General features: G+C 39.8%; 1 protein-coding gene across 4 annotated transcripts; it reads right to left on the bottom strand.

The window, feature by feature from the left end:
- Nucleotides 1-3: 3 nt before the first annotated feature.
- Nucleotides 4-26,745, bottom strand: abl1 (c-abl oncogene 1, non-receptor tyrosine kinase). 4 transcript variants are annotated; one of them, XM_067485303.1, is made up of 12 exons: nt 26,060-26,745; nt 25,064-25,434; nt 9,920-10,084; nt 8,636-8,931; nt 6,261-6,551; nt 5,920-6,004; nt 5,468-5,645; nt 4,716-4,900; nt 4,418-4,570; nt 4,221-4,310; nt 3,932-4,060; nt 4-3,401 (listed from the first exon to the last, which is right to left on the bottom strand). In XM_067485303.1, exons 2-12 carry the CDS (start codon nt 25,188-25,190, stop codon nt 1,717-1,719), a joined length of 3,384 nt encoding a protein of 1,127 aa, XP_067341404.1. In that variant the 5' UTR covers nt 25,191-25,434; nt 26,060-26,745; the 3' UTR covers nt 4-1,716. The 4 variants fall into 4 exon arrangements, with proteins under 4 accessions (XP_067341404.1, XP_067341406.1, XP_067341407.1 ...); XM_067485305.1 differs by having other exon boundaries at nt 6,261-6,533; nt 26,060-26,729; XM_067485306.1 differs by lacking the exons at nt 25,064-25,434; nt 26,060-26,745 and adding an exon at nt 13,129-13,719.
- Between the last annotated feature and the right edge of the window lie 311 nt (nt 26,746-27,056).

The raw sequence follows: 27,056 nt of genomic DNA on the forward strand, positions 1-27,056 counted from the left end.
GTGTTTTTGTTTGAGCTGCTGCTGTTAAAACTGTTCCTAATATAGAAAAGTTTGGGATTAAAATGAAGAAAAGGGTTAATTTTACGCAATTAAGATTGAACAAGATCATACAGCATTTGACAGTAATTCAAGTAGCGCGACGCTTTGTATTTTATTGCAACCAAATTGCACCAAGACGAGAGAGAGAGAGATTTAGAGTTGACAGCAAAGATTGTATACAAAATTGGTGAGAAAGTTGACTCAAAAGTAGAGTAGTGGTATGGTTGGTAAAGGAGAAATAAAAAAAAAAAAAAAAGCCAACGCTGACAGTACCATGTTGAAGTCTAGGCAGCTTGTAGTTGACTTTTGTCCTCAGGCATCGCAGTCAGACAGGGCACATAGGGAAACGACTACAGCACAAATACTGAAAATGTCCAAGAATAAAGGAAGGTACAATATTACAGTGGAATTTCATGTTTTGTTGTTTAGTCTACAATGGTCAGCTTTTCCTATGTTTTGTATAACAGGAAGTGACATCACAATAAACATTTCAGTCCAGTGTTTCCCCCAGGATATAATTTTGCTTGGGTGGAAAAGCCTCAGACAGCAATAAGACCCTTCATCAAAACTAAATCACTCAGCCAAAGAGCCACTAACCCAGTGGTCAGAGAAACCCTTTATGTCCATCATCCCTCTTTAAAGATCAACTGGCTTCAATGGTCAAGGTGCAACTGATGGCTTTTGTGACTGGCCTGTCCAGAAGGCTAATTCAAACAGTCAGATCCAATAAGTTGAAGATTGTGCACCCTGTTCCCTCTCCAGTATAACCTAAAAACAAAGGTTTTGGGTATGGCAAGTCCAATAAACAAAACGGCACAGCTACTCAAAGCCACTTTGGCACATAATTAAACCAAAGCCAAGTCCTATAAGAGCTCTGCCAATGTTTGAGGCACTATTTGTTATCAAAGTGTGTAGTGAAGCAGAAAAGGTAAAAAGGACAGAAGCTCCTTCTGCCTCATTTCCTTGTTCTCTATTATTTTATGGCACATGGTTGCAAATACTGCTAAAAGCATTAATTTAAAAACACTGTCACGTTTTTACTCTTCAGCATACAACCAATAGCTGATGACGTGGTACAAAGGGATGGACGATGTTAACGCTGGACAGATTCATCAAGTTATGAACACTGATTGCAGAAACTTAATCATTCTTACAGGTGAAAATGGAAACTCAGAACAGTTGAAAGGCATCCTAGAACAAGATGAGGTTAAGAGTTTTGTTTTTTGCTCATTGTCATTTGCATAAGTGAAAAATAAAATCAAAATATCAACTAATGGAAACAAATATCACAGGCCTTTTTTCCTATTAGTGTTGTCAATAAAGGGGAAAAAACAAAATATGCAAGAAACAATTATAAAAAATGGTGAAAAGTCATGACTTGCCCCTGGCCTCTCAGTAGGGCCAAAAGACACTGTTCATTCATAGTTAAGGCTTTTCAATATTGCAAACTGCCTGACATTCACAGACAGATTAGTTTGATTCCATCCACAATCACTACAGGCTCAAGTGTTTCAGAGCGCAGTGTAGCATGAACCTAAACTCTGCTGATGCCCTCTAGTCGGCATTCCCTTAGCTCTCCATCACAAGCTGGAGCAGGGACCACAGTTCATGCACACGCTCAGAAAAAAGGGTAGTGTAAGATACAGTATACATTTTAAGTCTTAAGATTTTATGCCGCTACCTCTGAACAATGTCACTGATCTCTTTGACAGAGGACAGCAGCTTGCTGAAGTCCTGCTGTGCATTGGCACCCCCTGTGGCAGTAGGACAGATTTGCAGCTCACGCAGGCTGCTCTCCAGCTTGTTGATTGCCTCGCGGAAGGCAAACTTATTCCTCATCTGCAGAATAGAGTCAACATAACTCATGCAGTACTTCGACAGGTTCTTGCCGGCCTCCAGCACAGCGCTGTGGCTACCCGTTTGTTCAGAGTTGCGGCTAATGGCTGCGCGCAGCAGCTCTGTGCCCTCCAATACCATCTCACGTGTCACGGCAGAGTTGGGTGTGCGCTCGGTGGCCTGGCGGGGTGCAGTCTTGCGGAGGGACCGTCGTGTGTTCACTAGGGGTATAAAAGCAGTGGGCAAGCTCTGATCAGTTGGGGAGGTTAGAGAGGAAGAGAAGCTCCCTAGGCTCTGGTTGGAGAGGGAGGTGGTCACTGAAGTGGAGGAGGTGGAGGTCTTCAATGACTGAGGTTTGGACGTGGGCCCCAGGGGCAGCTTCTTGGAGGCCTCACTGAGGGGCGAGAGGGGTTGGAGACTGGCAGTGGTTGTGTGCTGTGGCTCTGAAACAGATGGGAAGCCTTTAGCTTTAATGTCTAAGGTAGTAGATGAAGGCGAGGGGAGATCTTGAGTTGGGCTGCGGGAGACCTTGCCCGTTTTGGAACTGGTGGGTGGTGGAGGGGGTGCTGGCTTGGGTTTCTGTGGCTTTCCTCTTTCCCTGACCGATGAGTCCACAGGGTGCTTGTGCCTGCGGGCTCTGCACTCTTCTCCAGCTGCTCCCAAAGCAGGGAAAACATTAGGCTTAAGAAGCTCAGCGTGGAGTGCGCTGGTTTTAGAGTTCTCCAGCCCAGGTACACCTGGTCTCCTCACTGTCTTAGGTGTTAATGCCTGGGGGCTGGAACCAGGACTAGGATCAGTGTCTTTCCCTAAGAACGCAGAGGAAACATCTGATGAGCTGTTTAGACGTGGTGGGGGAGTCAGGGTACCCTTTCGGGGGGTGTTCTCCCCTTTCTGCTCACTGGTTCTCTTGCGTGGCAAAGCTGGCTTGCCCCCAAAGGTGCCAGAGTCAAAGTGACGCTGGCCCAAGTCTCGAGGCAGAGTGACAGACTTCCATTCAGTGCCATCTGAACTCGTGGTCATGCTGGTGGACCAGAGAAAGCGCTTCGAGTTAGACATGGATTCCTCCTCACTGGGCGGTGTGGTAGCTGCCTTGGCTCCAGGGGCAGGCATTGCAGTAGCTCCCTTCTTCCTGGGGAATAAAGGTCCAGGGTATGTGGGAGCCCCATTGGTAATGCCCCCGGCCCCATTATTGTTGGTACTGAGGAACTTCGAGCAGTCGAGGGCATGTGTGGTGTCATTTATGGCCAAAGATGCACCATTGTTGAAGCTGTCACTTTCTCGAGGATCCTGAGTCACAACCTTCCTGTCAGGATGGATGTCCATCTCTCTGAAGGAGGAGCTGCGTTTGGGTGGAGCTGGTGCATTCTTTTTCTTTTTCTTGATGAGGCTGAGAAAGCCACTGCCACGTGTCTTGTCTTTGTCTTTGGGTAGCAAGCGGTCATCCTCATTCAAGTTGCTGTCCAGGAAGGAGCGCTCTTTTCTGGGGAGCATTGGTGAGGACACAGCTGCCTCTGGGTCCACTGGGTCTGAGGAGGAGCACAAAATAACTAGTGAACCACCCATGAAAGAGAAAAGAGAAGTAATTCAATTGCTTTGACAGACTTGACCAAAAAAGTTTTACTCAAGAAAATAAACTATGATTGGAGTAAATATTTAAAAAGAGTCTGTGCTGGCACATGTTTCCAGGGGCTAAGAAACCAGAAAGAGTAAATGTCAGCAGTCTTGGTGTGCTCTGTGGTTACAGCCAAATATCTCAGACTGCACTTGATCTTACAGGGCGTTAAAAGATCAGACTGTCTTAACAAAAAAGGAAATAGCAGTAGCATGACATTAGGATTGTAACTTTGGCCAAACACTGAAAAAATTGACAAGTTACTCAATTTTCATGAACATCTTTATACTAAACTATACGATGTAACAATGTAATTATTAATTTTACAATACCCTCTATAAATTACTAATGTCAGATATTCCTTACAGAACAACTGAGCTGGACGATTTTACAGCAAGATGCATCAACAAGGGCAGAGGCACACTTGGTGTGAGCGTCTCTCACCTTGACTGTCTCCATCACGGTTATCCATGTTTTTGCGTATAGATCTGGTTTTGGTGGGGAGTTCTGGAGCCTGCTGAATGGACCCTAATGTTGCCTTTTTCCCTTTTTTCCCCAGTTCCTTTTCCACCTCTACAAATACCACAGAGAGTGAAGGATTAAGTGTTAAACAAACCAGAATTATTATTAAATTATTATTACCAAATTTTGACTAGAGAGCCAGTGTCATGTTCTTTAAGATGGTAACAGAAAATGTTTTTCCACAAGTGATTTTAAAATGAAAAGCACTGACCATCAGAGATGCTTGACTCTTGAAACATTGTCTCAAAGGCTTGGTGCGTTTCAGCAAAAGAGGGACGTTCAGCCGGGTTCCACCTCCAACCTGAACCAAAGACAAAAATCATAACATAAGATTAACAAACAAACAAACCTCCTTCCAGCTGCAAAATGCCTCCAATCACATTCTTATACATGCTTTTTGCTACTCACAGGCCCTCATGAGCTCATAGACTTTCTCGGGGCAGCCCTCTGGTCGGTCCATTCTGTAGTCTTTCTCTAGAAGCTCATAGACCTGTGAAAGGTCAATGCCGGGGTAAGGAGACATGCCGTAGGTGGCAATCTCCCATAGCAACACACCAAATGCTGAAGTTAAGCACACAAAACAATTAGCTGTCACAGTCAAAACAGTTTTCCTGTAAGCAGTTAAATAGGAAAAGGTTCAAGCAGGAACATCAAAAAAAATTCTAAATAACAATGATACATTTTACTGAGTTGAGATCAAACTTACCCCAGACATCAGATTTAATAGAGAATTTGTTGTAAGCCAGACTCTCTGGGGCCGTCCACTTGATCGGGAATTTAGCCCCAGCATGAGCAGTGTAGGTGTCTCCGGTCATTAATCTGCTCAAACCAAAATCTGCAACCTTAACCAGGTGGTTCTCCCCAACCAGACAGTTACGGGCAGCCAAGTCCCTGCAGAAGGGAATACATAGGAGAATCACTGAGGGACAGGAGGAAATTGTACTGACTTTTAAAAAATCTAAAAAAATAAATAAACTAAAACTATCCAAAAATGTGAGGAAAAAGAAAATAACAAAAATGAAGAAAAAGTCAGAAAAAAAAGTGGTATGTCTTTTTATAACATCAGCTGCAGTGTTGGATTCTACGGATGTGGAACAGAGTCACAAGCTGAGTCTTGTGAGGTTTTTAAAATTCAATGTGTGGCAAATACAAGATAAAAATGAAGAAACAGCTAGCAAAGTTACAACACTTACTTCTAAGTGACTTAAGTCTGTCCTGAGATGAAAGTTAAAGAGCAGCTTCTCAGAAATGGAATAATGAGATTTAAGGTCAAAGAATGTGTTTTCTAACGTATTCAGCTCTGACTGAAGAGGACAATAGTGAAGAACTGTATACAGGTTGCACACAGGCTTAGATATTCAACACTGGAATATACTGTACTTAATGACTCAAACTCATTTTACCTCCCAATCTTCTCAATTTAAATTCCAAAAACAATTATAAAATCTTTACACCCACCTGTGTATAAAGTTTTTTTTCTCCAGGTACTCCATGGCTGAGGAGATCTGTGTGGCCATGTGAAGCAGCACCACAGCATTGACCTCCTCTCTGTTGCACTCTCTCAGGTAGTCTAGTAGGTTACCATGGGTCATGAACTCTGTGATAATGTAGAATGGTGGCTCCCTTGTGCATACACCTGCCAAAGAAACAAGTTTGCACACCAGTTTACACCCACCGATTTTTGTTTCCACATCGTTTTCATTTAATTAATTTATCTTTGAAATGTATTGCTACACTGAACTTTAAGGCCGCAACCACGAGAACATCTGCAAAAAAAAATCAATGTTAATTGTGCGCCTGACAAAAACAAATTATATTAAAGTCTACCAGTTTGATTGGCCTGCTCAGAACAGACATATTTCAGTGTGATGACAGACAAAGCAAAGGCTTTTTTGTGAAAGCTTACATACCTAACAGTTGCACCAGGTTGGGGTGTTTGATCTCTTTCATAACAGCGGCCTCCTTGAGAAACTCCTCCACCTCCATGGTATCCTCCTGGACAGAGTTATAGTCAGAAAAGGGAGAAAACCATAGGCTGGCTGCACTTGCATCCATAAAACACCAGAGGGTAGCATTATTTAGCCAAAATAATTTGTAGAGGCATCAGTGTTAATGTGTGATGACAGAATGTGTCAAAATGTTTCCATTCGACTAGATGGATATTGAAATTGGTCTGGGAGCTTTAGAGGAGTAGGCATGCAGGAAAAAAAATCCTTTCTTACACAGAACTTTTTTTGGCCTGTATTCTTACCTTTAATGTCTTGACAGCCACTGTGAGGTTGTATTTCTTCCAAACACCCTCATACACCTCCCCATACTGGCCCCCTCCCAGTTTGTGCTTCATGGTAATGTCAGTGCGCTCCATCTCCCACTTATCATAGTTTGGAGAAACACCATAGATGGTGGGCTTGTTGCGCTTCGGTGCTGGGTAGTGCAGTGTGGTAATGAGGCCATCTGCCACCGTAGAATGGTGGTGTACCAGCTCTGCCAGTGTGTTGAAACGGCTTTCTGATGAGACGTAGAGCTTAAAGAAAAACAGATTCTACATTTTAACTGATATACTGAAGTCTGTTCAGCTTGGTTAAACAGAATTTTAAACAATTGACAATAAGAGTTTAATAAAGATGCAAACAGTGTCATTACAATATAAGTTAAAATACATTGAGCAATGCGGCTTACATATCATGTGAAACCAATGACTGCATTTACAAGCAGTTAGGTAACCGGGGTATACATGAGCAGGAGTGTAATCTGATTTTTCTTCCACCTCAGACTATTTTGGAAGCCCGGCTCACAGATTCTACAGTTTGATTTTTCTTGTGTGTGTTCATGTCGCAGCAGAGTGACAGTGCAGGGGGAAAAAAGGAGAGACACGCGCAGCTGATCCACAATGGGAACTTTCTGAATTTTAAAAAAATCTGCAGGGGAAAGGGACTTATATGAAGCACTTTGTGTAACATTTTCCACAAGACTGCTTTTTTAAAACGAGGCGATATCATCCTGCAAATGAATTCTCCTTTCATTCAGTCTTCCACTCAGCTGTGTGTTTTTGTCTGCAGCCTTTTGTTACACAGAGTGCAGTTGGAGAAGACGATTAAATACCTGGTTATGCATGTACATAGATAAGAAGTTGGTCATCTCTGACTGGTAATCCCCTACCGTGATTTTGGAAACCTGCTTTCCGCTTTACATGACCGTTAAGAAATCAGCCTTTCCGAGAAAGCCACCTGTAGCCTGATTACTTAGGTCCATTTTAACGCACTCAATAAGTGAAATTGTATAAGAACAGTAACAATTAGAGAAAGTTAGCAGTGTACCATGAAATAATCTATCTGATCTTCATAAAAAGGGACTTTCGGCAGCTCAAATACTCTCAAGGCATTTGTTAAAGGAGCTTGTAGAGGAGAGGATATTGGTCATGGCTCAGTGGGCAGCCTTTCTATCGTCCAACCCTAAAAATGATGTGCTCTACAATCTGAACTTTGCATTTCTTTACTTGTGAACAGGCTCTTTGCACAAGAGGCTTGCAAAGGAAAAAGTGAAAAAACAAAAACTAAACGACCCTGACTGTAGTAAATTAAAAAAAGGAGGATTTATTGTGCAGTTAGCTTAAATCATGACCATTTACCAAATGAAGGTGGGAAAAGCACTAACTATCAAATACACATCACTTATTCAAAGGAGTGGTAACCTCACAGTGCACCTCAGATGAGCACTGACAAAAATCTCAAATCATTGGTCTGTCAGTCTATGATATGAGACTCTTGAGTTGCAGCTCAGTGGGAGGATAGAAAACACTACGAGAAAAAAAAGCAAGTGTGTGTCTGTGTGTACCTGTGAGTACATGTGTTCCATGTGTATGTGCGCTTATTTGGCTGCAATTGTCTATGCTAATGCATGTCATGGCATGGGTGTCTGTGTCTGACTGGTCATGTCTGCTGGCCATTATGAGCAGCACAGTGATGGTTAGAGACATTCCTGTCATGGCTAGCGTTCCTCAAGCTACCTCCTGCATCACAGACAGGGGGGTGACACAGCCAAAATAACAGCGGCTCCTTGACTGTCAATCCAACATTGGAGAATCCCATACCAAAAAATTCAGCCGTGCACACACTACAATGTGGCTTCCACTTGTTAGTGAGGATCATCAGGATATTGTTGCCTAAATTATCATGTCTAGCCTTTTGCTGGAAGTGTCTGAATGATTAACACCTTTGCAATGGAAAGCTCTGAGAGACAATGTAACAATTAATTGACCTCTACTTGTAGATATTGTCTTGCGTATACTGTGTCATTCTTAAAAGTGCTGTAGTAATTGAAACAATATGAAATTAAAATGTCAAATAAATTCATGTATTTAAAAAAAAACAAACAGTAGGAAAGTCCATAAAGATATGATCATGAAAACTGTCTCAATTACTTTCCATGTTGTAATAAAATGTCCTTAAAAAGTCCTAAATTTCATGGATCACTGATAAAAGGTGGAGCAATTTAAAGTCGTTTGACTGTGATAAAGTTTCTTTAACAACAAGTCCTTTTCAGTCAATAAACTATTTTAATAATCATCCTCTACCATTCGACGGGTGTGTAAATACAGCATGTATCTGTGTTTCAACTGTTGCCTACCTTGCCATCAGATGCAGTGTTAATCCTGTAATGGTACACTCTCCCCTCGTACCGCAGGGAGATTGACCTCTGGCCAGGGCTGCTCTCGCTCTCACGGACCAGAAAGCTCCCATTGATGCCGGAGCTGAGCAGGTACTCTGCAGCATTGCGTGACACGGGTCCATGGTACCAACTGTGCTTCTCCAGACTGTTGACCGGGGTGATGTAGTTGGAGGGCACCCATCCCTGGCCATTTTTGGTCTGCGCTTCACACCACTCCCCATTGTGATTGTAACCCAGCACACGCAACTTCTCTCCTTTGAGTGAAATAATGAACAAAAAATGTTATATGCTAAATGCTGGCTAAAGTACCTGTTTGGCAACATCCAAATACTTTAACATTTTTAATGGCTATAACTGTATCCTGTGATGGGTATTTCCACAGCTGAGACTGTTGTGAATCGTTCATATTGTTTATGTTGAGAAACAGACTACCATTACATACACACTGTTCCAGAGCTGAACTTAGCATGTTTCAAGTCAGACATGAACATTATTTAATGTCATATGTCCTTAAGATCAGGTTCTCTGGGAATTTTCTTTTTCACTGTTTATTTGGTGACCGGAAATTGACAAGAATTGACAGGAAGTTGATTTGTTGTCTATAAGTTTAGTATAAATACTTCAAAAATGACTTTAAATGATACATTTAGATCATAAAAGCGGCTACATTTTTTTTAATTAACTATTCAACAGGTTCTGTGTTGTTTCACACTACTGACCTAAAGTAATATCAAGCTTTTTTGTGGAAGAGAACATATCAATAGGAACTATTGTACAGGAGTTTTTCTTGTTTATTCCGGTGCATATGTTCTCTTCTTCCTTCCTCTGTTTGTCTATGTGATCCATCTGTGGTATTGTTTTACAGTCAGTTAAAGTGGAAAAACCCATGTGTGAGACCATTGTCAGGAAGTGGGAATCAGATGGGGATGAAAACAAGGAGGAAGGAGAGGAGACAGGAAACAAATAAGCAGATTCCCAGTAACAATCATAATCTTATTAAGACGCAAATGTTCCTTAGTAACTTGCTTGCTCACTAAAATAATTATACTTATTGTCATAGTGACTTGACCATACGGGTAAACCTATGCACAAATACATTTCTTTCAGGTATCACCTGCCCAGTCCTTCAGTACACTTTAGATATATGTTATACCCCATTTCTTTACCCCTTCTTCCTGCTCTTTCTAGCTGGAAGAAGGTGCTACTTTCTAGTATAATTTTGATAAAATTGTGCCCACTCACCTTTGGTAATGCTGAGTGTGTTGTCACCGCTAGCAACAAAATCATATAGCGCGACAAAAAGGTTGGGGTCATTCTCACTGGGTCCAGCCAACAGGTTTTCTTTGGAGTTCCAGCGAGCCGCTTCTGTTAGACCCTGACCCTCAAAGTCTGGTCTCTGCAGAGCTTCTGAAAGAAAGAAAGAAAGAAAAAAAGAAAGAAAGAAAGGAAAAAAAAAGAGAGAACCATAGAATCAGAACATCAGAACACATGTAGCTAACTAAAATGCATAAAACAAAAAAAACACAAAAAAACATTATTTCCAAAAAGGAAATGCGTAGGCGTGTTTGGTATGTAGCAACATGGTTGAAGCAGTTTTCCCATAAATTGTATGATGATTCAGTAATAATATTGACTCTAACCTCTCTATTTGTCACTTTAATTAGTCTACATCCCTATGTCAACTGTGCTTATGCTTCAACAAGCAGGTCACTGGCTACAATCCCACCATGGGAATAAAGATGTGATCTGTCATTTCTCTGCTGCCTGTACAACTTTTCATATCCCTATGGATTATCCCTGCTTACTGTTCGTCTTCTTGAATACGTAGAGAATTACCACACATCAACTCATGAGAATCTGTCACTGCATAAATATTCACTATAAGATGGAGGTGTTTGCACTTACATCTTGTATTTTTTAGTTTTCTTTTCTTTTTTTTTTTTTTAACGCCAGATCCCCTTCCTCTTGCAACCCTCCCATTTTATCCTGGCTCAGGACTGGTACCAAGGTGATCCTTGATGGCTGGGCTGGGCCACACCTGGTGGTGTAGGATTCAAACCCGCTGCCTTCTACATCCCAACCCAATGCTCTAGGCTCCCAAAATGTTTTATCATATAGTTATAGTTACAGATCCTAGTTTGACTTATGAGTTTGAGAAGAGGTGGATGTCGAAATGACAAATTACGGGAAATTGAAAATTCTAATTCTAATTAATTCAGAGAATATTTTAATCAATAATGACTAATAAAAAACAAAATACATTTATGTGACAAACTGGACCAACACTCAAAAAATTTGTGGCTAGCTACCAACACATGCATTTAGTCAAAATCAGTGAGTTACCAACAGGAAGTAAACTAATCCCAAACCGTAACAAATTATTTGATCCTTAACAATAGTCAAATGACAAAGTTTGTGTGATTCATGCTAAAGGATAATATCAATGCAAGTCTACAGCTTGTCTTAAGGGACAGGACACTTGAAAAATTAATTTTTATTTTCAAACGAGGTTTTCCCGGTAAAATAAAAGTTAAATTTAAAAAAATAAGATGGTAAAAGGAGACTTATTATGTATTTAATTATCACACTGTTTGGCAAAGTTTTGCTATCCATAAATACCAAAAAAAACAATGACTAGCTTTGCGGTTTGGGGGCATTTAAATTATGTAATTATGTACGCACATAATTTAAATTCTTGTAAAGAAACTTAAAACCAGTTGTCAGTGACAGTTTTTGAGTGTTTCGCATCATGCTATTGGTACCGCAGGTAGGAAAAGTCTGGATAACTTAAAGCACTGCCCAGTCAACTACACACACACACACACACACACACACACACACACACACACACACACACCCAAATGTCAATTAAAAACCCTATATCTCTAAATCTTTATTTTTGTATGCATCTGTCTATCTCTAAGGCTCATAAAAACATTGAAAAATGTTTTGCAGGTTACCATTTTCCTGTAGAAGATGTGCTGAGACCTGTGTAACCTAAAACGCATGTGCAAAAGCAAACAATATTAACTCTACTGTATTATTCACAATAAAAGGTTAATTATCTTTACTTATGTTAAAAGGACAAAAAGTGATAATGGCAGTGGCGGACTTAACAAGCTAACTCTGAATACAGGAAAGAAAGGGATAAGGCAAGGACTGAAAATAAGTCACATGCACCCACTCTGAGCAATTGAGATTGTTGTCAAATATGGAACTGCAAGCAACTACAGATATAATCTGTATGACCCCAACCTCAGCTGAACAAGCTGCTGAGTCGCAGTATGGAGAAAATATTACTTCCAAGTTTCACTGCACAAGAAGGAAACAGTTTGCAACATGAAGTACTAAAACTAGTACAACCCTAACAAAGCAGCCTCAACTACTAGACATGATATGAGGCACTATTGAACTGCCAGTTCAGTTTTTTTTTTTAATTTGATGGTAATAATTTGTATTTCAGTTTATACCTTGCTTACAAAAACAAAATTAGTGTGTTAGCAATAATGGTTGTAGACAAAGCAAATACAATGATGGAGGTATAGTAGTAGTCATTTTATTAATGGTAAATAACTTAAATAACTGCTTTTAGCCAAATACCATTAAATGCAGCAGCTGAAGTATTTCAGGTCAAAAAGTTTAAAATAGAGTAAAATATAATTTCAGCATGAGATCTTCTGTCCTTTATACCCACTGCTCTTGATCTAAGAGACTTGATCTATGTTGTTTAGTTTTGTAGGCAGTATACCAGGGCAATTAACTGTATTAAATCAGATGGTTGTGTAATCTTTGCCACACGTAAGACTTCAGAGTCTTCCATTACTAATCAATTGCTGTGCTGATTACAGAGACTCAATGTGCCCTGGTGTTTCATACATCATGGTTAAATCAATTACGCACTTTATGTGTGACCAGAGAAGTCAAATAATAAGTAATGGAAAATAAATCCTTGTACTAAAAAGGTGAAATTTATACATTACAGTATTTTCTAACCTTGTTAGGAAAGCAGTAGACAAGATCCAGGTTAGTACAACATGGTAAAGAACTGAAAAGGAGAGCTAACATTAAGATTAGATCCCCTCTCCTCATAAACAAAAGTTAAGTGGGACATGGCCAGGAGTCAGATTTCCTTGTATTCTCTTCCTCGTCTTTTTTTCCACTTCTTTCCTCTGCAGCTAGCCAGTGTGTCTGGCCACCCTCACCCTCCCCTGTGCTTGCTCTCTAGCATTTTTCCTCCCCATTCTTCTGTTTCCACAGTGTAGAAATCATTGTTTAGACTTTACATGGCGATACTTTTTCATTCTTCTTCCTGTTTCTCTTTAAACCTGTTTTCCCCCCCCCCCATTTTCAACATCTGTGTTTTCTTTTCTGCTTATATTTCTCTTAAGTAAACTTAAAAATCACAGCCCAAGCTAAGAAATAACACTACAGCCATCAAAAAATCTTCTTACCTTCCAAATAACAGCTGGAGGAGGACGAGAGGCCTTTCTTAGATTTACACCCCACCAATTTCAGGCATATCTCCAACATTTTCATTTGCTTTCTTTCCCTTCCCGCTCGAAAATTTGTTTTTGTACAAACTAGAACTCCCTCAATCGTTTCCCTCTACATGTATCCAACAGGAGAAAAATTCAAAAAAGAGAAACACCACTAAGCAAAAACAGATGTTGAAATACACTAGTTAAATAAATCCTCGTTTTCTTCCCACTCCTTTCCGAAACAGAAAAGGTTTGCTGTCCGGCAAAGTCTACCAACTTTCTCTTCTGAGCGTCTCCATGTTTTTTACCCTCTCTGGATTTTTTTCGGTTTTTGGTTAGCTCCAGTTTTTCAAGATTCTGTGATCCAAGGTTTGTTCCAGTGGCTTGCTAGACTTGTAGATGTGTCAGTTGAGTGGGCAGTAAGGCAATCTGAACAGTGCCATTTCTCGCTCCTGTCCCGTGTGAGTGTTTGAGAGGCACAGGGACTACTCGTGCTACAGCTGCCAACAAAGGGCCTCTTTCAGGCTCAGCCTGCTGCACTCAGTGACATCAGCTGAGCCCTCCCTTCTCCAGCAGCAAACACACAATGAGAGGGTGACTGCTACCACACTTAAAACACACACTCACCAAAACAAATACTGTCCAAACACTAGCACACCAGCACCCAAAATTCATGCTAACAGATGAAACAGAAGCTCCAGAGGTTTCATTTAAGACTTTGAAAGAAGTTTAGACTTATTAAAAAGCTCTTTCTAGCCTTTTGTTGAAGTCACGAGATGATTACAAGAAGCTCCTCCTCCACCTTTTTAACCCCCCTTCCCCCTTACTGTCTTTCTGATCCTCTTTTTCCTCCTCTGTCCAGCCTGAAATGTCTACAGGTAAAAGAAAAGTGTAACCTTCACCAATCTCCTCGGGACTTTACAGAGAGCTTTTACAACATATTTAAATAGACACGTATCTCTAAAAATTGACAGATAAATACTGTAAGACCATGTGATTTTAGACTGCAGCAGTGGTTTGGCCATATCTGGAGGGAACACATAATTCTTCGCAGAAGTTACTTTACTGCACTCTTGCGACACAACATTCCCAATCTTTTCTCAGCTGTCTTGCAACAATAGACAACACATTCAGAACTTTAGTCACACTTTATGAAAAGGTGAAAAACGTACACAACTAATCAAAGACAGGAATGGTACCATAACTGTAATTATAAATGCTTCTTGGAGTGTCTATGGCAACTTTCGTCTGAGTTATGTTTTGAGAGCTGTGGCTTCTGAGCTCTTCTCCTCATTTCTTTCACTAAATTATAGTAGGCCATCTACTGGGTGTGAAAACAACAGCAGAAACACCCATATAACCTGATGGAATTTAAAACAATAGCAATACAAAAAAATACGGCATCTTGTTGCCTTGAGTTTTTGTTATCAAACGTTTTATTTAAGTACTTTTATTTTGTCCACTTATATAGGCTACCAGGGCTATTGATTGTCATCACGCCGACAATGGAAACCGCAAAATACAACCGCAAACATTAACCTCTGTTGACAATGAGATTTCAGCAACAACAGTCACAGGGACTGCTGGACAAGTACTTTAAAAAGGGAGTTCAGAAAATATGCTCTCCAAATCAGAATTTGCAGCTGACTTCTGAACCAACTAGATGTGTTAATGTATAAATGGCCCCGGGCCTGACTTAACTGCAAATTTCCTCTAGAAGCTTCTTCACATGACAACTTTCAGCACATTGCTTCACTTTTGATTGATTGCTTAGTTGTGAGGAACAGATAAAGAATCAGGAATTTAAGGTATAATTTTGGAGAGGGATTTTAAAAGGATGTGAAATGATGCAAGAAGCTGGTTAAGCTGGCCTGAGTTGGCCAGATGATTACAAATATTGATGAATAGTGACTTGTATAACGGACAAGGTTTTATTTAGTCAAGATAAAGATTTTCATTTGAATTGGAAGGACTCTAAACAGGCTACTTTATGCCTCAACTTGTTCGTTTGGTTTGGGTGATGTTCTCATTATCATCTGTGGGCATGCTTCCATATGGCTCAGTCTCAGTGGCTTTTTGAAAAATGACCTCAGTGCCCTGAACATTCAGTCACATGGTACCAGGCCCTACATCATCGCTGCAGAGTGCTGGTATTGCAAACATTTGTGTTCCTCTCATGCACCACCCTAAAAACCAATTAAGAAGAAATGCAGGCTTCCTCTGACTCTGAGAAAGCCCCATTAACTTACCGCAGTCACAAAGTGTTGGGGAGATGAGGGGATAAAGTGAAGAGGAGAAGGGCTATAAAAATGGAGGAGGAAAAAAGGTTGCAGATGGAGAAACATGAAGCACATTGTTTGGAAGTGAGCTCATTGGAGAATTGCTCGCGTTTTATAATCTGGGCCTAGTATGTTAACAGTTAGCTGACGTACATCCACCCACGGGATGGTTTTCGGCTCTTTTCCTCTCATGTACCCCCCCCTCCTGCTTTCCTGATTCCACACTTCAAAACCCTCTAGAAGAGAATAGGTTATATTTCCAAACTCTCCACTCAGACAGCAACTGTGTTTCAATTCAAACTATAGTCTTGGCATGAATCCATAATGCATAATTCATTCCGTAACTATCATTTATGACCCAGGCATTCTCATTTATTCCTTACGTAACACTTTTCCCCCCACTGTGCAGTGAGCAAGAATGCACCTCAATAATTCTTAACATTATATTATTGATTGCTACTGACATCTGCTATGAACATTTTGACATATGCCAAGGCAGAGACAGGTCATTAACTTGTATGATAAATTATTACTTATGATATGGTGTTGCTCAAATAAGAGACAAAAATAAGGAGGTGGCAAGAACGTAATTTTTTTGAATGTGTTTGACAACTCCTAGATTTCTGGCCTGCACACTAACATAATCACAATGTTAGAAATGTGAGTCTGCCAACACTTGCCATAAGTCTTGTCCATCTAAGTAATGGAAGAAGGGTTATTACACTTTTAAACTAAGCAGGCTTTCTAATTACAGATCAAGAACAGCAAGGGAGAAGGGGAGAGAGACAATGTCATGTATGCTCCTGATAGAGATTCTGCACTGCACATTCTTCATTCCATTGTTCAGTTTCGCAGTGCCAAACTGAGCAGTCACAGCAGTCTGTAACAATCAAGTTTACTTAGATATCAGACACTCAAAAAGCAGGTGCCATGTATACGTGTGTGCAAAGTGGGGTTGGGGGTATTTACTCATGGCCCTCTGGAGAATGCAGCCATAGTGTCTGAGGTGTGCAGAGAAGCAGATGAAGTTAGGGGGTTTAAGGTTCCACATAATTCTCCACAGGGAGAACAGACACTTAAAAACAAATCAGTGGCTGCTCTAGTTCAAGGTTAAGGGTTTTAGAGTAAGCCTGTAGTGGTAATAAGTTACCAATTAAAAAACAGCTAGAATAAACATACAGTAGTGCATACTTGCAAGTAAAATAACACATTTTGTTAATGCTAATAATATGCAGAAATCACCAAATGCACAAGAGAAAAATAAATAAATAAAAAATCAAACACCCTTCATTAATGAATGTTCTTTCTACCGATTCTGGTAAAGCCACAATTTATGATGAAATTACTTTTATAGAAGAACAACCTTTATTGTCATTGAGAACATATACATATTGCACATACATGTTACAATGAAATTCTTTCTCTGTATTTAACCCATCACCTTGGGGGGAACAGCCACGGGGCAGTGCCCCGGGAGCTAGTGCTGAGTGGCATGCTCAGGGACACACCTGGTGGGTAGGGTCGGATTTACATCCCATCCAGCTGCTTTACCCATTGAGCTACCAGGCCATCAAATTATATAAATTGAGTGCTACTGCACTCCCCCTAGTAAGATCCTTTTCATCAGAGGTGACCCATTAACATTTTACTGTCAGCTCAATTTAAAAAAATTCTTCAATACAGACAGGGAGGCAGCCTAGCTAGCAGTTTGGCTGAGTCCCCCTATTGGAACAGGAATGAAGGGACTATTTTATCATGATGACAGAAACAAAATAGGGTAACAAATCCCAGGTATCTAACACAAAACGTTTGAATAGTATTCCACGATAAATGTAGGGACACAAAATGCAAAACTACAGAGAATTAAAAAGTAGGGATATAGGCTAGAATAAATTTTTTTTTTTAAAAATAGATTAATTTCTGTGATAATTATCTGTATTCAGTGTCTGAAAATTAATACAGCATGAGAGAAGCCAGAAAAACAAGCTCTACTCAAATATAGTAACGTTCGTATGTGAGAGGAGAGGTGAACTTGGCAGCCCAGTCATTTTCAGAATTTAGCTCAACAACTCATTTTGACCCAGAGCTCTGGCATAAAAGCACATTTTATATTCCATTGTTTTACGACTGTGCTGACTTGGAGAGCCAAACTATTTAGAAGAAAGAGCAGCATGTATGTGTATGAGCTGAGGAAGGCAGTTCCACCACAGAAGAGAAGGTAAACATGCTACACAAAAGCCTCCAAAATTACTTAGGTCTTATTTATTAATACAACAGCATTAAAAGACAACAGTATGACAAACAAAGTAAACAAAGAAAGGACAAAGAGAGCCAGTGTTGCCTGCTTATTACAAACTTAAATGTCTATAATGCTATCTAATGCATGGAAAAAGACCCAATTTTTCTATATGCCCCTTGGAGTAAAAACAGAAACAGATACGCGGAAGAGCAACCGTGGCTATGAGGCTCTCACACTGAAGCAGTGGAACCGCTGGGGCTCTTCTTGGTGTCTAAGTGGATCCAGATGCAGCAAGTATAGCAGGCCCTCTCTTATAGCGAGGAAGAGAAGCTTAACACAAAGGGATAGCACAGCATACTAGTACAGTATAGTGAGGACTGGTGAGAAATAGCAAACAAGACAACAACCAGGTAACTGCCTAGATTATATTTTGGTGGACAGGATTTTGCATATTTCTGCTGGGTGGGGAAAAAAATGCTTTTAATATGGTTTTAAAAATAGAGAACGCCAGGCAGAAGATAAAATAAAATTGAGTGAAGTTATGACAAGTCATGACAACCAAATGCCCCCATGGACAATCGTGTATAGGCCAATAAAAACTGAAACCTTTACAAAAGCACAGAGCTGGCATCCCATAGGTAGCAGGTTGTCTGCAGAAAACAGCAGCTGTGTCTGGGGCTAGAGCTTCCTGCTTAGGCATGGACAGAGTGTGTGTGTGTTTTTTTAAACTTGTGTGTTTGAGCATATGGACTCGGGTGGCAAAGAGCTCCCACGCTGCATTCCAAGCTCAACTTGGAGGCGCTCATCATGCATGTGAGTGTTGTATGTAGTGTATATTAAATAGTGTACAGTGAAGGGGATTAGCTGCTCAGTGAGGAAAAGCAGAAGCTTATGTTGTTTTAGATGAACTATAATAAATACCACCATAATTAATGGAAAGAAAACAACGATTCCCACATAGTTATCAATAAAACAAGGCATTAACAATTTAAGCAATATATCGGTGTTGAAAGTGTAAATTGCAGACTAATACACCAGCTTTGTCAGACAATATGTGTTTTTTGTTAAATAATTATTTTCAGATACTGGGCAGTCACAGGCCCAGATTTCATCACATATACTACTGCAGTTACTGAAGTGTGTCCAAGTAACAATTACCAAAGTTAGATGTGCTTACACTTTCAATTGTTCTGTTCAAAACAGCAAAACATTGTGTACCTTAAGGAAAAAAGCTTTGTTTAAGTTTTGGTTTGTGCTTTTCTGCTTTTTTCCCCTTCTTCTGTTTGCATTTGGTTTTTTTTTCACTTCAAATTAAGCTCATTACAAATGGCTGATCATTCCTTCTTCTTTTACCAGTTCAATGTTTTTTTTTCCAGCAATGAAAGTTTAAGACTCTACATTTTCAAGTTAAAAAACATAACATTTCTAAGTAAACCAAAAAACAATTATGTCAGGTGTGGTGCAATATTGTATTTTATGAACTAACCATGGAGAGGTATCTTAGTGAAAGTATTATTTTACGCACAACACTTTAAACAACGCAGCTTGAGAGCAAAAACTGGATTAAATATACAAACGTCAGCAGAGCTACTTCTTTCATAACATTAAGATATAGCAGCAAACCTTTAAGAGATGCATAACACACATGACCATACTGAGTAAAAACATAAATATCTTCTGTCAACTTCCACACTCTGAATGATGATTTACTGTTGCAGATTCCTACTTTTTGTTCTGTTTACAGTTGCATCCGGTACTCCATGACTGCCTGGCAACTTTCATGAATTCAGCCTATTGCTAATTTCTGCTATTGTTCAGCAAGCCATAAAGAACTTCTGTGGGACGTAAAATCCACTTAATAAAACCAGAATAAGCTCAAGACAAAGAGATAGAGAAAAAGAGGAAGGGAGAAAAAGAAAATGAGGCAGAGAGGGAGGGAGGGGGATTGCACCAGTTATTTGAGAGACGAATGCACAAGAGGTCACATTCTTTACTTCACTGCTGTGGCTTGCCCTATGTTTCTGTTTCTCTCTTTCTCTCTGCAAAATAGGCAATATTACTCAACACATTTCTGGAGCAATGGATCACACACAAACATATGTGAGTCACTAGAAGACAGAGTGGACTAGCTCAAGACGAGGAGTATGAAGAAGCATTAGACCGTAAATCCATTAAAGATGCAGCCATACCATTAAGGTAACACTAAGTTACACTTTAGGCTTTTTTTGGAAATGTTATAGTCGAAACATCTGAAAACCTGTTCTTCTCCTACTATGACAAGTCAAAATGTCACTGGTTAAAAAATACTTTTACATAAAAACTCTTTATTTCTCCATTGCTGTCTACTAAACAGCCATAAAAAGTAGCTTTTATGCAGGGCCCATGTCCACCTCATTGCTACCCTCCAGTGACCTGTAAAAATTAGCTAATTGTGTCTGTTAAGTTATAGTCCTGTCTTTGCAGCAGTAGTTTACAGTGACTAGCACAGTAATTATGGTTTGAGATCTGTGATAAATAGCAGGGTCAACCCCTAAGAGTTAAGTTCAACATTTAAACATTCATTTTGACAGAGGAAACAGGGAAAACAAAGGAAAAAATTGTTACTGTGCTAGTCACTGTAAAGTACCCCTGACCCAGACACAATAGATGAATTTGGTCATCACAACAAATATATCTTGACGTAATGCAAATTCCGTGATTGTACAAAATGTGTGGTCAAACATTTATTACTGAAGATGTACATTTCACTACTAGACATGATAAAATACTGCTCATTTATCAGACTATGAACTATCACATGACCACCAACAGCCACATGTCCTTGGTGACCTTTATTACCAAAGTTAATTAAGAGTTAAAACTGTGAACCACAGACCTTCCTGACTACTGTGATATATAATCACAGCTGTTTTGACTATTCATCATCTATTATGGTAATAAAGCCATCTCTCTTACAGGTAGTCAAGACATGACAGAGGGGAAAGCACTAACCAGCAAGGCTTCCTCTGGTAAGAGACAAATGTGGGTGTATGTCTCTCTCTGGTTTTGCATCTGTGTGTGACCATAAGTGTGGTGACATGGCCAGCCCAGATGAGGGACAGGCTATCAGAGGCCTAACAGCTGGCCTGAAGGAGCATTACTTTGAGGCGCCTGCTTCATGGGCATGTATGCGTGTGTGTAGACATGAACACACACACACACCCATACAGACCCCCCCCCCCCCCCCCATCTTCAGGACCCACAGGGATCATGGGAGGAGATCTGGTGTCTAGACTGTATAGATTCCTCAGGTTCCAGCCAAGAAAGAGCCAGTTACAGACTAAAAGAGAAATTGATTCACTTACTGTATTCATGCCAAAAGCAGCTGCTGCAAGAAACATACACAGAAATCAAATGATGTCATTGAACAGCTACACTCACAGGAGGGTTCAGTCAGTTTACCACTACCCCTAAATACAACTGTATAACATCGCAGAACATCAGCCACTATCAATTTGTAAGTAGTAGATCAAGAATTGTCAACCTGCTACAAATGAATGTACTCTGTTATTAATACAAGTTTAGCTGCATAATAAGGTATTTTCCCAAAAGCTAAAGCACACATTTATTGTCATTCTACTAATTGTGGCATACTTCTATTAAGCTCAAAATATCACACTAATTTTTTCATGCGGGTGGACATTAAGCCTTCATATATTTAGTCCTAATTATTGACAGGTTTTTATGTTTAATTATTTGCCTGTTTTTCCTATTTAAGTTGTATGTAGACAAGTTATTCAAATGGATTATTAATTCGCCCACAGACAACTCAATTTTTGTTCATTTCTAATCATGCTCCACCAGCCCATGGTCGTAGATAAAACTAAAGACATAGACAAAGTAGTGTGTCATCGTCCATCACTGCCACATAACAATATGCTTTGAACACAACTAAAGCTTTGCCAGACTAGCTTCCAAGCATCAACCAATAAGAAGTTGTGGGGTGAAGTTTATATGAGTAAGAAGAAAAGCCCTGTTGTGCCCATACTGAATCCTATCCAAGCAAGAAGCAACTTGCCAGAGGTCCCTACTTTTTCTGCACCCACTCATGTGGCTGGAGACCATAGGTTGGCACTGTTCTTTTTGTACTGTCTACAAGTGGAAATTTGACACAATGATGGCAATCACTATTAAGATCGGAATCAGATTACATGTGAAAGTTCCAACAGTGTTTCCAGCTGTTACATTTTATTAGTGAAGTGTTTTTATCAAATTCCTATTTGATAGGTAAAGATTCATCAAATGTAGCACTACAAACTACTCTCTTAAAATGATGCAATGTATCAGATTTTATTCTAATGCCCACCTGATCAGGACACCTGTAATATCAATTTGAAATCACGATGGGATATTGATACTTTCCATGTAACAGGAGTGGTGGAGTAAAATACAAACTTTTCTGCATTATATGACCAGTGAATAAGTAAAAAATAAATACAAACTGGATTCCAACATGCCAGCCAAATAGTTCCACAGAAAGATGCCCAGCAGTACAAGTCAAAATAAGGTAATTGGTACTCGAGGGTCTCTCTACTTGAGACTTTTATTTATATAGTCCAGTAAAAGAAAAAATTTTAAATAATGAATTCAAGACCATAAATTTGAATTTGGATGATATTAACAACCTTAGGTTGCAATATGTAATAACTGCATTAAAATGGAGAACAAGAGAGAAAAATTAAATAACAGTTAATCATGTCGAATGACTGTTTTTGGGGAATATTGGTTGGATTACTAAGATTTATTTGCATGTTACACACTATGCTAGACAGTGGTGGAATGCACATCACAACACAAGGTAACAAAAGGAAGATGGGATTCATTTAGACTTCTATGCAAGTTGCATGAGAGCACACTACATTCATAAATGTAGTCTGACATCTTATTAAAGCTCATTAAGCCCATACACACCCTAAAGCCGCAGATTTCCTATTTTATACAACTGAAGTAGGTTCTGCAATTACTAAGTTACTTCTAAATACGTCATATTGTTATGAGCTTTAAAAAGGTTGATGCCCTTTCTTTTAAACCCTAGAGGTCCCAAATCCCGCTTAGCATTCTTATTTCCTCTGTCAGACTTTGTAAGCGACTGGCAGGAAAAAACAAAAGCCAAATTCTTTCATTAAGCACTGTGTTGTGATGTTAAAAGAGGGTGGTAGGGACATTTTGGATTGATGGTTAAAGAACAAAAAGTGTTATTAAGTAAGTAGCTTTTCCTGACCAAATTTGTACTGATGTAGCTGGGACAAGCTGCAGTAGGAAAATGGCAAGCATACAGATATAGTTTTGATAAAAGGCTAATAAACTGTAAACAAATGTCAGCGTTTAATAGATTTAGGTTGTGAGTATCATAGCGACCACAGTTAAACACACACAATGTCAATCTGTATTGCATTTTTTTTATTTAAAAAGGTAAACATTAGGCAAGAGGGAAACTAATACTACAATAAAATAATCAAGCACATTCATTTGTTGTGCTCAGACCTGCTTTTAAAACAGGCCTGGTAACATACTACTGCTTGTATCAAATCATACAAATCATATAAATGCATAATCCATGAAGTTGCCAAATTAGGAAAAAAATTGTTTTCCTGAACCACACATGGAGAACTTTGCTGAAAATGCAGTGTGTAAACTATGTTTTCATAGATTTGCAACCTTGCTCAGTTCTTAAAATCTGTGCTAGCTAGCCAATGATATCATGTCTCCCAACTGTCCAGTACACAGAGGTACCAAAAGCAGAGACAGGTCTTTGCTTGCCCTTCACTACCTCTGTCTCTCTCCCAGGCAGCTACATGCAGAAGTCTGAACCTGTCTGCTTAAAAGCAGCGTATCCCTGGCAAACCTAGAGTTAACTAGGTGGGGTTCACCAAAAAGAACAACAACTCAGATATAAAATCATGTGTTGATATTGCCCTCCACTTCCACTATAACTTAAATACCCTCTCTTAATCTAACCTGCACATTACGGGAGAAAAGGGAAAAAAAGGGAAAATAAATACGCCCCACCCAACTGACCTTTTGCCGAACTCAATCCATTTACCGGCAAAAGCTTTCATACCATTTTTCTGACCTTCCCTGTCCTGCCACCCACTGTGCTATGTAAGACTATGCCAGTAAAATTATTCTTGCCAAGGCAGTCACAACCCTACAAACACATTTGGTAAACCTATTAATTAGCAAGTGCATAGCATATATCTGGGTCAATGACAAGTTATTATTATTAGAGGCAAACAGCTCAGCTCTATGTCTCACCTGATCAAATAATTTCGTCCAAGGTTAACTGAAAATATCTGCATTGGTCAAAGGGCGAATGTGTAAATTCATGCTCTGTGTAAGTTTTACCAAAGGTTTAGTCTGCCCTATTGCCTTGGGTGTTGTTGTTTTTTTTTTCTCTCTACATGGACAGTATGACATACAGCCAAGCACGCATACAGGAAGACTTAAGCTGGCCGATCAGAACAAACTGGGTACATGGGGGAAGGGGGCCTTGAAAGCAAAGGAGCTGAACCTAACCATTTCATTTAATTGACCAGATGAACTGTTGCATTAAGGTTTAATGACCACTATTTGAACTGAAAACAATACTATCTCTAATATGATGTATTGAATATTGGATTACTGGTTAGCAGATGCCTTTGGAGCTTGGACGTAATGAGCCTATTGAGGTATTTCTGTGGCTACTGTGACTCTGTCTGAAACCATTATCTAATTAAAATTTCATATTTCCTTTTAAATAGTAGCCATCTAAACAAACCGTGTTCCCCATCTGTGCACTGTATAGATGTATAGATTATAATATATTTCATAATAGCATAGGAATTTGGGATAATATGAGACCACAATATTTTGTATAATAATGCTTAATACAAATTTAGGCAAAATTCCAAATGAAGTGCATGATGACCTACATAATGAGTGGTTAATACTTTTAGACAAAGCCTGTATGTTCCCTGCCATATCAACAATCTTATATATATACACACACAAGCTATCGTGTACAAACTGACTGGCAACACACTAAAAAACCTCCTTTACAACACAGAAATTATTTTTATATATAAAATAATTGTTGTAATAGCCGTAGAATACTAAATTGAGAGCCTAAAATTAAGAGTATACATCAAATTTGAATGAACCTCACTGTTGAATCCATGAATCCATCTTGTTTGCGACAGTAAGTAATGTGTTGTTGTGTGTAGCACTACAAAAGTGCCTTAATATTTATTTTTATGCCAGTGGGGGGGGGGACACATGACATTCAATAATTATATCAAATATTTAATGAACCTAATCAACTAAGCAGAATGACAAACATGTCAATTGTTTAATCTGAAACATTTGTTCTTACCATGCACAACAAAAACGTTCCAGGGCTGGGTCCCATGGCGTGACGACTCTCGCTTTCCACCCTTGATGAAGGCTGGCAGACTGGGTCTCCTCTGGTCCCCTGCAAACTTCCCCGGCTGCTGCCCCATAAGGGCAGGATGCCAGGCCGCAGCCGGGACTCTCCAAGCTGGTCTCAGTTCACTGTCCAACCGTTGGCCCCTGCGCAAGTAGGGGACTGGGAAAAGACCGAAGCCCTTTCCCTGCCTTTACCTGTCCTCTCCTGGAATATGGATGATGCAGGTCACCTATGCAGATCTGTATTACTCCAGTGTTTGTCATGCATCAATGCCACCTGGGTACTTCAGAGGTCAAAGAAGGGCATTTCACAGGAATCTAGACGGGGGTAAAAAAAGAGACTGACAAATGAGTTGTATATATTTTCAGAAAAACTTTGTTTTTGATTCTGACCTGCAAAGAACACACACATAATTGTTTTATGTCAATTAAACATGCAGTCAGAGGAGACTAAAATAAAAATCACAGTCTGAAAACTGAAATAATACATTTCTCCGCCAAATAACTAAATGACGTACATTTAAACTAGCTGTAAATCTATATATCCTTCCCTACAGTCACTAAATCTACATTACATTGCTCACGGTTCTTTCTGTATAAGCAATTAGCTAAATTGCCTCTACTTTATAAGCACTGTTATTGATAATTAAGCTCTTTAAAAGCTGCCACCAAAGTTATTCTGCAGGATCAACAACAACAAAGTTTTCAGTACCAAACTAATTTACTCCACGGACATGCAAGATTGTAAAACAAAGGCATCACTGAAGAGCACCAGAATATTGACCTTTGACATCCTTAACCCTATTGTCTCTGGTCAACTTATTTTATCACAATGGTCATTTCATTAACATTCAATCCTCAGTAATAAGCACTGAGTAGAAAGGGCAGATTTCTAGCACATGCTGCAAACGTATAGCAGTTAGGAAGACATATTTGAACTTACATGGCCACAGAAACATTTATACTGATGGTTAATTGGCGACTTCAAGCTAACGTTGAAGGTAGCCATGGAGGCTAACTTTCGTTAGCTGGTGATTTGCAGCGCCATCGACCAGTCAACAGTTGGCTCTTGCTGGGTCGCTGTTGACTCGCTGGCATTAAACGTTGATCAAATAAACTTTAATATCTCACAAAAACATCTTCGAAAACTACAAATGAATACGTTGCAAGTGCTCTTTCCAGTGGTAGATGATTCAGTTTGTTTCAAACTTCCGTGTCCACTCTTCTCGTCTTGCGGAGCTTCTTCCCCTGTGGTACCCGGACTAAAGGCACTACAATCAAAGAGGCAAAGAGTAATCGAGGAAACTCATCCGACCACGGAACACCACCTCTATCTGCAACTCCCTTCCTCTGTTTACAGTCGCCGAGCTCTTCGTTACCGAACCCTTGGTCCGCGTACTTATTCATCGCTCTCACGTGAAAATCGGAGCAACAAACTTTGGCCGATTACTGTCGCTGGGGCCGCCATACTTCCATACGCAAGGTGGTTTACAAAAGTATGTGGGTGGGGCGACGTGTGACGTCACGTACGTGCGTGGGCTACTGCTGCAGCCAAAGTTTTGTTATTTAGCAGGACAGTTGATTGTACAATGGTATTAAAGTTTGAGATGTTTTTGTGAGCGACTGCTACACTAAGTCACCTTAGTTCTCATTTGTCAGAAATAGCTTAAATGCCAAACAGGTTTTCTCAAACAAGTCGTTTGTTTTGGCGATTTGAGGTAAACCTACTTATAATATATACAAAACAGCACAAAGTCACAAAAGGATTAACAAATTAATGTACCCGAGTGTATGCATTGAAGTGTTGATTGACGTTGAATTTAATGAGTGCTATAATTATTAATGTGATGCATTAGGTAAGTTATACCAGTTTGTGCCAGTAGGAGACCTGGCGGTTGTTAATAAGACCAACAGCTATCGGAAAGACCCACGGCTTGAGG

This window comes from Channa argus, chromosome 18, assembly GCF_033026475.1.
Source record: "Channa argus isolate prfri chromosome 18, Channa argus male v1.0, whole genome shotgun sequence".
NCBI classification, from domain to species: Eukaryota; Metazoa; Chordata; class Actinopteri; order Anabantiformes; family Channidae; genus Channa; species Channa argus.